At 30.2% G+C, this 12,459-nt stretch overlaps 1 protein-coding gene across 1 annotated transcript; it reads left to right on the top strand.

Moving 5' to 3' along the window:
* The first annotated feature begins 5,773 nt into the window (after nt 1–5,773).
* Nucleotides 5,774–6,388, top strand: LOC101207843 (putative calcium-binding protein CML19). The gene has a single exon (XM_004145666.3). The coding sequence runs from the start codon at nt 5,840–5,842 to the stop codon at nt 6,263–6,265; it is 426 nt and encodes a 141-aa protein (XP_004145714.1). The 5' UTR covers nt 5,774–5,839; the 3' UTR covers nt 6,266–6,388.
* The last annotated feature ends 6,071 nt before the right edge of the window (nt 6,389–12,459 follow it).

Here is a 12,459-nt window from a genome sequence, read left to right as displayed (position 1 = left end):
GGTTTAAGACATGGAAGAGTAATTAAAATGCCATTGGTTTATGTATTTATTTACAGAATTGCCGTTCCCTTTAGTCCCATGGTTTAGGGCTCTCTCTTGGAGGGATGAAGTGCCACGTGTAATGGTTTCATTAGAGAATGGTGATCCCTTTTTTTCTTGTTTTTGGGGGGTTGAATTTATAGTTAGTGGTGCCACGTGTAGTGTATATATACCACACAGTATTACCCTTTTAATTTAATTTTATAATTTGAGAGAGAAATCACCAACCTTTATTTTCTTAAAACATCTTTAATGACTTGTAGTAACAAACTCAAGTTATAATTTTTTGTCTTATAATTAACTTCAAAATTATGTTACTCATTTTAGTTCTTTTGTTGAGAGTATGGTTACAAATTAATTAAAAGCTACTAACTCACCCATTCAAAACTAAAACCTATTTGTGGCTTTCCAAAAATGCTATCAAAACGGTAACAACAAATTACTCTGCCTTCACCTTGCTGATGGAAACAAAAACTTTCCTCCCTCCTTTACATACTTTCCATCTTTCTATTTCATTTTCATTTTCATTCTCATTCACATCTAATTATTATCTCACTTCCATCTTTTTTTTTTCTTTCCAACAAGTAAGTATAATTTTCTTTTAAGATTAATTTTCATAAATATAATAAAACATTAAAATATTTACGATTTGGGTAATAAAATAAAAAATTTCTAAAATTAGCTACTTTATTAAATATTTCAAATTTGTCTTTCATTTCTACTTTTTTTTTCTCTTTTTCTCTAATTTTTCTTTTCTTTTCCACCGTATTTTTTGTAAGGTATTGGTAAGGTATCATCATTTATAAACTTCTATTTGTAAGGTATCATCATTTGATTTGAATGGGTGAGATTGGTCCGAGTCGCTAACTCAATTATTATACCATTTTGGAGACTTCATTGAACAAGGAGCTGAGAACATAATTTATTTCACAAGATAAAACTCATTCATCCTCAAGTATAAATAAGTAGATTAATAGTTTCTTTAAGTGCTTGCTCAGCTGGGTTTCACCCTCTCACGAATCCGAGAGAGACTTAGCTTATAGTTGGCCATAAACAAATTGTTTATTAGAGAAACAATGATATTTAGTTTATAGAGATATAAACTAGACATTTGACCCAATTAAAATTATAAACAGCCGCGACTTCCTTATTGATTACTTTCATAGAAACAAAGTGTACTGTGTTTTATTATATAACAATTTAAGTTTTTATAAAAACTTATACTAATGTGAGTTTATATAAAAATTCAGTGTGAGTATGTGAGTTCATATGTGTGTATATTATTTAGTTGATTTAATTAAGAGATTTTGGTGTAATATTTAAATTTAAAATTTTGAAAATGAAAAAAAGTCAAACATTATAAGTATATATTTGTCAAAAAAGAAAGTTTCAAATTTTGATTTGATTGAATTATTATTCTTTTTTTTCAAAAAATATTTAAAGAGGAAAGTTTTGGTACGAGGAACCCGATTCCCATCAATTTTTTTGTAAGAAATTTCTATCCTAATCTTCAATAGAGAATAATGAATTGGATAGTGAAGAGGAGATGGAGAAGCTACACCGACTTAGTTTTGTTCGTGTACGCTTATAATATTTTCTTAAATATTTTACAAAGGTGAGGATATTGAGAAGTTTGAAAGATTTGTTGGGGGGAGAAACACGTTATAAAGTAAAAGTTAAAAAGTTTGAAATATGTGGTAATGAATGTAAGAAGAAAAACAAAAAGAAGCATGAGTAAAGAGGAGGTTTGTGTAGAATCCTTTAACATTATATTGGTGCAAACATCCAAAGAAATATACTTTTCTCTTTTCTCTTTTGATTTTTCTCCCTATTGGTTGATACACAATAATGTTATCACAAGAGTGGCCTATCAAACTAACATAAAAAGGAAAAAGAAAATGAAGCAAATAATATTTGAGTGCTTCTATTTTTGTGGATTTTGTCAAATACTCTTATTCATGAATGATCTTTACAATGGAACTATTATTAGTATTTGTCAATCTCTTATCTTCAATTAAACCAAAAGAAACTTAATGTAAATAATAAATTTCTATTTTTAATAGATTTCAAAACTTGAGTTAATGATATAAAACCTTACAAATTCTAAATTAGGAATCCTTTTAGACTCTAAATAATAAATCCTAAAAATTCTCAACTCAATAGGATGGGATGGGATGTCAATTCAAAACAATTAAAATTGGATTATCCTTTTGGTTGGATCTACATGAATTTCATTTTGAGAAAACCCTTAAACTTAAACATAAAAAAAAACTCTTCATGCATACTTAAAAACTCCAATCTACCCTTAATTCAAAATACTAAAAATTCAAATAAAACGTACAGGGTCCAATAATAATGAAAATGTAAAAGAAGTAAGGTGTATGTGTTGTGTTAAGAAAAAAAAAACATAAAATCATCTCGTATCATCAACTAAACCATTTATAAAGCTTTTTATCCACTACTAGAAAATGTGGATTTAACGATGCAAAATGTATCATAAATGGTTTCTGCGTGACACATATTTTGCATATTTGAAGCCCTAGTAAAGATAGGACATTTAGTGACACATCTAAAAGGTGTCATTAATAAAAAAGAAATATTGATTTAACATCAATAATCAATTCATCCTCTCGTCTACCACCTATCACTATTGATTGGATTTTGACACAATCAAATTGTCCTTGTTGAGGTCCAAATTGGTTTTTTTTTTTTTTTTTTTGTAATGTTTCCATTATTGATGACAATTTTTGTTCTGATTGATTAGCTTTTTAGTAACAATTTTGTTGTGCTATAATTGCTTATATACTGACACTCTTCTTCAACGTTATATTTTTCAGATCGCAACATGGTTTTTACTATTGTAATAACATAATTTTACAATTTTTTGTTGTAAAAAAGAATCCAATTTCCGGTGGTCATGAGATGTACTTATTACCTTGTCATTTTTCATACAATTTAAAAAACAAAGTAGTCATATAATCAATCACGTAAGCAATTATGATTTATCTGTTCGGTTCTTGGTCTTGTCATTTTTTGTCCATCTTTTTTCAATTAATTTTTTGGAACCACCAGAGTAATGGTCGTTTTTGTTTGAAGCAACCTCATATTTCTTTCGAAGCAGCTAGTAATAATGTTCAATTTCTCTCTTTGTACATTCTGCTCGCGTCCCTATGATCATATTAAGCAGTTATGCATAGTCTTTAGTTTTTTTTATTCATGTAATTTATGAACCCACAAACATGTATTTTTTAATATTTGAATTAATTTTAATATAATTTTGATTTGACATTTTAAGTTTACGTTACCTATTTTACAATTTCAATTCGGACTAAATCGAATTCTATCTTAATACAACAAAAAATTTAATAATAAAAAATAAAAAAATATGGTAAAAAGGTTTTTCCGACGCAGACGCCATGTCACACAAAGCTATGTCGATGTCACGTTAGCTCTGACTTCCACGACGCTTTGACTCTACGTTGGCATTAGTATATTGTTCACGTTCCCCCCCAACGTTAATATATTATCGACGTGTTGACCTTGTCGACAAAACATGCGTCGACCAAAAAGTCTAATGCCAACGTCTTCACGTTCCTGTGTCGACATTACCTTTTACGATGCGTTATTTACGACACTCTTGTCGACGTGCCCTTTTGCGTCGTGGTAGCCTTCATCGACGCACTATGGCTTTCTGGCGATGCATGATTGCACCGGTAGAACCTTGAATTCTTGTAGTGACTTTAACAACAGGATTATAGGACAATAACATAGCAACCTTATCAACTCAACAAAGTTTGAATTTAAAAACAACACAAAAAGCTCAAGAAATATGTCTAAGTCTCACTCTTTCCACAAAATCCTAATTCTTTTTTCTATTTCTAGGAGAACCAGTGGAAGAAATCAACAATACAAACTAAAATCAGTTACAACTATTCAAGTGTGACTTTGAAACTAAAATTGAATTAAAAGTCACCTACTAGATGTCTTAAATCTCAAAACAATGTACAAATATCTAAGTGTACCTTCCTAACTCAAAAACAATCATAAAATTTTCAAAAAGAGTATAAATGGTGCTTTAACTCTCAAAACAAGTTTAAAAATGTCTAAGCGGAACTCACACTAAAAAAACAAGTTAAAAAGCATTTAAGTAGCACTTTAACTCTCAAAACAAACTAAAAAGTGTCTAAGTAGCATATTAACCCTCAAAACAAGCTATGAATATCTAGGTGTACCTTTCTAACTCAAAACCAAACACAAAATCTCTAAAAAAGGTGTAAGTGGCATTTTAACTCTCAAAACAAGTTAAAACTACACAAGTATCACTTAAAGTTGAAGCCTACAAGTATCACTGCAAGATAGTCATAACACTTTAACATTTATTATAATTCAACCCAATCGAACTAAAGTTTCAAAAAGTAATGGTTTATAAATATTACATTTCACCAAAATATAAGAGGGCTTATGGTTTAGCATTTTTTGTCTAAGATGAATGTCACCATGAACAACCTCAATACAAAAAAAAAAAAAAAAAAAATTATGGTTTTGATCTTCATCACCAATCACTTAGTTTCTTTTCAAATAGAAGTTTAAAGTAGTCACAATCTACCCTCAAGTCAAACATTCTAAATTAATGAAGATGTAGAAGCCTTAGAAGTTGACATAAACAAATAGTTTGAAGAGTTAAAAGATAACATATCTTAGGGTTCTCCACACCCTACAAATTAAAAGAAATCGAGCAAGACAACAATTAAACTACATGTGAAGCTACTATAAGGTTTATGCTTCTTCATTTAGCCCAGATGTAGCACGAGCTTCTCAAGTTGTTTAATATTGAACAAACAGTTAATAATAAAGATTAAAGTTGAACCTCTAAAAACCAAATAAATGTTTAAATCCATCCCACCCCATCCCACCCCATACACACACACAAAGTCCTTATCCTTTTTTCTTCTCTCAACATTAACTTTGTACAAAGCTCCCACACACATTCAAAGAAGATTCAATTACTAAGTGTGTCTAAACGTGTTAGTAACACTACAAAATTGTAAAAGGTGCAAAGTAACCAACAAACAAGAAAGTAGCTTGAAGAGAAGTATCAAAATATTAAAGAAAATACTTTACTGATTCAGTATACCTAGAATAAGTATACCTTGAATGTGTAGAGTGTACATGAAAATTAAACCTAAAACTATGGGTAATATAAAACATGAAATATAAACAACAAGAAATAAAATGGAAAAAAAGTGAAAAGTTAAGGTGGTGTAGTAATACCAAGTAAGAGCGTGGTTGTGGTGAAGCAAATTCCAAAATTGTAATAATGTGAACGAAACATTTGTCGTCTTAAAAGGCAATTTGGTTTGAGGGATTTTTACAATAAAAATCTATGGTTACAACGATTGTGATGGCTAATATATATTGGGAGTAATTTTATAAATTTATCTTTATTATTATTTAGTGAATTTGGATTGAGGAGAGACTAAATTTATAATTTATTAGAAATATAGTAATTAAAACAAAAAAAAAAAAGGAAAGTAGAAGAATAAAAAATGATTACTTAAACTTGTTTTAAAATAGTTGAGGGATATAATGTTCTTAAACAAAAAAAAAAAGTGTATACATAGATGGCCAACATGGTGCCGACTCTTCAAAAATTGATTGGTCAACACATAATAGATCACAAAACACTCCTTCAACACGCTTTTTTTCTTCATATAAAATTCTCATAATATTTTCTCCAAACATATCTCTCCTTCTTTAACTTCTCCCACCTCTTTTCTGTCTTCAAAAACAGTACACCAAAATGGAGAAGCCTCGGTGCTACAAGAGAGTGTTCGAGCACTTTGATTCCGATGGAGATGGCAAAATTTCCCCATCCGAGCTACGGGAGTGTATAGCGGTGGTGTCGGGGGAGAAGCTATCGGTGTTAGAGGCGCAAGAGGCGGTGGCGGAGTTCGACTCGGATGGAGACGGGCAGCTGAAGGAGGAGGATTTCGTGAGATTCGTGGACGGGGGAGGGGAGGAAGAGAGGGTGAAGGAGCTTAGAGAAGCTTTTAAAATGTACGAAATGAAGGGGTCGGGATTGATTACGGCGGAGAGTTTGAGGAGGATGCTGAGGAAATTGGGAGAGACTAAAAGTTTGAGAGATTGTACGGCCATGATTGCTAAATTTGATATTGATGGTGATGGTGTTCTTAGTTTTGATGAGTTTAGGGTTATGATGTCCTGATCAATGCATCTAAAATATTTCTCCAATTCATGCTTTCAAATTTTGAAATTTTTAATTCTAACCATTTACAGCTACTCAAATAACTCATATTCTATTTAAATTTAAATTGTAAGGATTTGGTTAGATTGGTTTTTATTTTTGATTAGGTTGGGTTACATTTTCTTAATCTACATTTTATCCAAATTTCTAATATTATTAAAATATATTAGTTTGTAATAGATAGGTTGAATTTTGATTTCTAATATTTGAATTTTATGAAATTTTAGTTATTCAAATATGTTATAGAAATTTTAGTTATTAATTTTTTTCCCCTCACGTTCAAGGCTAGATTAGTGAATATATGCAAAGAAACAAAAGAAAATAAATAAATAAATTTTAAGAGTTGGGTTGAGGTGAAGATCTTATTTTGGTTATTTGGATTGTCAATTTGACCAATCCAAAAATAAATGGTTTACTTGGTGTCTTTTACCTGTCAAGTATTCGTTTATTTAACAACGTTTTTCAATGTGTCAAGTAATCCTATGTCAAGAATAAAATGGTTTTACCTGACAGTTTTTAAGCGTCAAGTAAAACTATACTTGACTGTTTATAAACATCGAGTATATAAGACTAGTTGGCTTTTTTTACACGTCATGAATTTGTTTTATTCTAATTTTCAAATGAAAAATTATATAATTTATCTTACACATATTTTGATGTCCAACAATAACGAACATAAATAAAGTAAGAGAGTACAAAACGCACAAAAACACACTCAGAAGTAGTTGTGCAGCTGGGTAACATAATCGTCAAACACACTCACTTTCACCATGAAATATGGTTATCCAAAAATGCTTTTTATACCATGCTCTACAGATTTAAACCAATCAAATCAACATACGTTTGGAAAAGTTGACTTCAATGGATGGGAACTTCTCATCAACTTCCTCTTCATAAACTTGTCATGTTGCCATAAAATAATGAAAATCAATAAACCATCGTATGCAAAAGGTGTGTACTAGAAATCATGCTTAACATATTTAGCCTATTCAAAAATAAATTATTAAGAAATAATAATACAATATTATTATGCTAAAACTTCAATCTAGATTTCCCTTGTCGTCAATAGGGATGTACATAAACCGAGTTATAGAAAAAGGAACCTGTCGGTTCCAATATACAAGAGCAACCCAACCCAACCCAACCCAACCCGAAATACGGGTTGGTTGTTATATGAAAATTAAGGATCTTTATTATAAAGACATTAAATATGTTGATTGCATATTGATTCTATAAAATTAGGCAGTTGAGCATTAATTGAATCATAAAATCAGATAAATTTCATCCAATTTTTCTAAGCATATGCACTTTTATTAATAATTACCTCAGTGTTCTAAAGATGTTATAGCAAATACGCATTATAGTTCAATTCATACAAATGGCTACCAACAGAAGTTAACAATCAAATACTAATAGATATTAAAGAAACTAATTATTGTGACTTGTGAGGTTGAGAGAAACAGTGACTAGAGATGTTGAAAAAAAAAATTAAATGGGAGGGAGGCCGACGAAAGGGAGGCATCCGACTACTGACGGAGGATGCCGGGCAAAGGAAAAAAAGAAAAATGAAATAGGAAATGGCTGACTAACCTTATTGTGAGGCTGAGACAAATAGTGATTAGAGAGGCAGCAAGAATCTTTAAAATGGGAGGGACAGACGAAGGAAAAAACAAAAGAAAGAGGGATGGGAGTGGAGAGTGGCTAACGATGGAAAAAAAAACGAAAGGGGGTAGTAGTTGAGAGTGGCGGACAAAGGAAAAAAAACAAATGAAAGAGGGAGGGAGACCGGATGTTGAAAGCAAATGATTGAAAAAGAACGTGAGGAGAGGAGACGAAAGAAAAAAAACAAATGAAAGAGGGAGGGAGGTATGATGGGCGGACGATTGAAGAAGAAGATGAGGAGGATACGGAGCGACAAACGGCTAGGTTATATAAATATTCTAATTGGGCCGGGTTGGGTCAATCCGACCCCTTATTTTTCCAACCGACGAACCGGCCCATTTTTTTTTTATTTTATCACTTTCTTAACCCAACCCAACCCAAAATAAAATCTAACCCAACCCGACCCTTACGATTTGGGTTAGGTAAGCCGGGTTGATCAGATTACCGGTTTTTTTGAACACCCCTGGTCGTCAACCATGTACCACTAAACCAGTCAATGGAGCTCTTCTCCATCTCGAAGCTCGTTGGTGGCGTCGTTGTTTGTGTTTCTCTTTGTTCATTTGAGCGTCGTAGACCTCTAGATCCATCTCTCCGTTGTCTTTGTCTCGATCCTGTCCAAATTGTCTCTTTATTCGTTCGTGAGTCGTAAACCACCAATCTTGTCCAAATCCGTATGTTCATTTTGCTAGGCTATAAGTCTGCTCTGACTGGTCATCTCTCCATTCGCTTAGCACAGTCGCACGTTGTAAACCACTAATCCAATTTGTTTGTTTTCTTTGATCACACATCTCTCTATTCGTCTCTTTGTTCATTTAGCATCAACCATGTTCTTGAGAAGACGAATCGATGGTTGCAGCCATATTCGAAAGGGGACATCAAGATATATAACTGAAAAATGGATGAAACAACTAGGAAATGAACATAACGAATAAGAAATTGCAATACATGTTCTTGCTTGGGCGAGAGAATATCATGCAGAAGGATTCGGGGATAAATGTTTTGTTCATAAGAAAAAATCGTGCAAAAGGTTTGGTATCGCGTCTATGAAGAAGAGGGGTTGTGGGAAAATGAATTTGTTAAGAAATTTGGAAAAAAGGGGAAATTTAGGGAAAAATGGGAAATTTAGGGGAAAATGGAGGAAAAAAAGAAAACAAAATTTGGGGACAATTTTTTACAGAGAAAATAGATAACTCTTGACCTTTACAAGATGCCAATTAAATAAATATAAACTTGACATTTTTAACTTGTCACGTACTGAAAAGAAAATTGAAAAATTATGTATTTTTTCACTTTTTCGCTATTCTCGACGTTTTTTTATTTTACTTCAAAGTTTTTATTAAAACTATCAAGTATATCAAAACTGCAGGCGTCAAGTAATGTTGTTTTAGTAGTAGTGTAATCTGACACTCATGAAAACACTTTTAGTATGTAATAAATTAAACAAACTTGTATGTAAAAAACACTTTTGAGATAGAGTTTTCAAACACATAGTGTTTCTATTTTAAATCATTTAGATTAAGTGTTTAAATGAAGATGACATTTTGAACAATATTTTTTTTCAAGTAAATATAAACATGCCTGATATCATACTTCAAACTTAGTCACATAGGTTGTCTCTAGCAATGGATGGTAGTAGTTAAAGGTGTTTTATCACCAAAATTGGACGATAGAGGTAGTATTTTTGTTAGAGTTAGCTATTAGAGGTCGTTGTTACAGTTGATTACTAGAAGGTGGAGGCATCGGAAACATTGAAAGAACCAAATGTTGATTATTTTAGCGGATAGAGACTAAAATAATTTTGATCAATTTTGAATAATTTATTCAACCATGGGTTTAATTTAAATCCCTTAAATATGTGTGATTTTTCTTGGAGTTTAGTTAATATCCTTCTAGATATTATTTTATTTTTGGAAATATTGAGCTCGACGATGACAAAATTGAGATTAAGTTGCGAGTTAAGATCATATGACCTATCATTTTTTTTCCATTTGGGAGGTGCATTAAGTTGCTAGTGCCTAGAATTCCTTTCGATCTAAGCATTACTTAATCTTACCTACTTTGACTTGAAGGTGATATTTTAAAAGTCTTTTAGTACATGGTTTGTTGTTCGAAATTAGTTATAAACGTGTAATTGTATTAGTTGACAGTACGTGTTAGGACATTTCTAGCCAAGTTATCGAGGGAGACATGTTCTTATTAGACAAATGATCACTTATTGTGACATTAAAACTCAATAGGATTTATCACTTTAGTGCATGTAATCAGCTAAGGTATAAGGTTTAAAGAGTTGTTTAGCATGTTTTATAATCTAATACAGGTAGGCATGGACTAAATTGACCATTTATTATTTTATTGGAATGCTTTAAGGGAAAAAGAAAAGGCTAGGTAGTTGTAATAGCCATGGCCATAGGTAACTTTTGTAAGACTTATAATTACTTTTAAATAACAAAACTTTTAAAAATACTTACCATTCCAATGAAATATGACAATGTAGGTATGATTAGTCCAAAATAGTATAGACCAAGATAAACTAATAGACAATAATATGTAAATATTTTAGTTTATTTTTCCATATTCGATACTAACGGTAGTGTATTTATAATTTTTTTACATTGTTATATTTACAATTAGTTTAGTTGTAATGGTTAGGTTTGCAATTGAAAAAACAAAAAAAGCATTGGACGGGCCGACCTAGATGTAGCCGGCCATCTTCGACTTTAACAAAAGATGGGCTTCCCTTGGCCCACGTGTTGCCCTTCGCCACAACTTCTTTTCATCATTTTTTTTAAATACAAAAGTACAAAATTCCTGTGCATTGCTTTTAAAATATACAGTAATATTTTTAAACATTTGTAAAAATAAACTTTTTATTTCTCATCATTTCTTTTTGCTATATTTTTAATTTTTATAAATATTATTATATATACTAATTTAATTAATATTATATTTTATGCCTTATTAATATTTTGAATTTAATTTATACTTTTTAGCTAAAAATGTTACAAATTTACTTCTAGTATTTAAATTTTATTTCAAAATTATTGACTTTTTAAATGAAAATTCAACAATTGCGCCTTTCACAACTTTTTAACTCACTTTTAACATAAAATCAATATTTTCCAACTGAAGAAAAGTTTTTTTCTTTTCTTTTTCATGGGATGAGATTTAACTAAACTAAAATAATTTGATTTAACTCAAGTGGTGTAGAGGTATATTATTGACTACACAAGATTAAATGAGGTTGTTGAGATAAATAAAATGACAAAAGAAAATGCATATAAAAACAAACCAGATATTTGAAATTTATGTCTTATTTGTATGGAAAGGAAATAGCATATGTGTATATATATATATATATGGCTTTTAATTGAGACAACAAAATGGTCTCTCATAATTATATAAATTATCATTATTCATCATGATTGAGTCAATGTTGTAAAGTTCATTGAATTTAACTTTTAAAAAAGGGGGCTTTTCTTTTCTGTTCATAATAATAATAAAAAAATTGGATTTTTTTTTTTAATTTGGTAATATTTTAAAGTAGAGAAAGCTGCTTGCCGACATATATATTTTCTCCAACTTTTCTTTTTCAATATTTATCAATTACTATTTTATTTTTCCATTTGACAAAACTCCAAAACAAAAAAGATTAAAACATCTTACATAACTAATTTTTAATTTGAGAATTTGACTAAGGTTTTAACAAATAATTGTGCAAAAAAAAAAAAAAAAAACACTTAAATGAGTTTGTGACCTTAGTTAATCACCTATTAAAATGTAATAAGAATTAAAAGATTAATTTTAAACTAAAATACTATGCTTTCAAACTTATTTCATTTTAGTTAATAGTTGATAGTCTTACCAAAATAACTTTTAATGACAATATTTTAATTTAAAGATTCAAACCTCCTTAAGTGGTTTTTTTTTTTTTTTCTCTAAACGATAGAAATTTTAAGTGGGTAAGATTTATATATATATATAGTTGGGAATTGAATTTATGGTGGGCAATTGATAGGTCCCAAAATTAGAGTGACATCCAAATCTCAACTTGCTAACTAAATGATAATAAGCAGTTGTCATTCCTTTTCTCCTAACAAATCTAATATTGCAAAAGGACAGAAAGAAAAATAAAGAAAGGGGGAAAAAACTATAGAATAAAAAGCCTTGTTGCTACACATATTAATTTAACCTACTTTAGTTTATAGGATGTCTTTTTAGGACTTTATATATATAAATAATTAGTTGATATCAATGTAAAAAAAGAAGAGAAGTTTTTATTATTAATTATTATACAACAATAGCTCATATCATTTTGACCATTAATTACTCAAATCAGAGTATTTAAATTTATTGTTAACCATGGACAACCAAATTCAGTTAAGAAAAGTTTGTAGAGAAGAGAAACAAAAAATGACGTAATTTAAAATAAGACACGATTCAAGGATGAAATAGTCTTAAATGAAAATGACCTACAAAAATGAAAGAGTTGTGTA

This window comes from Cucumis sativus, chromosome 3, assembly GCF_000004075.3.
Source record: "Cucumis sativus cultivar 9930 chromosome 3, Cucumber_9930_V3, whole genome shotgun sequence".
Lineage (NCBI taxonomy): Eukaryota > Viridiplantae > Streptophyta > Magnoliopsida > Cucurbitales > Cucurbitaceae > Cucumis > Cucumis sativus.
Note: the sequence above shows the minus strand (reverse complement) of the source record. Positions and strands in the feature narration are given on the sequence as shown.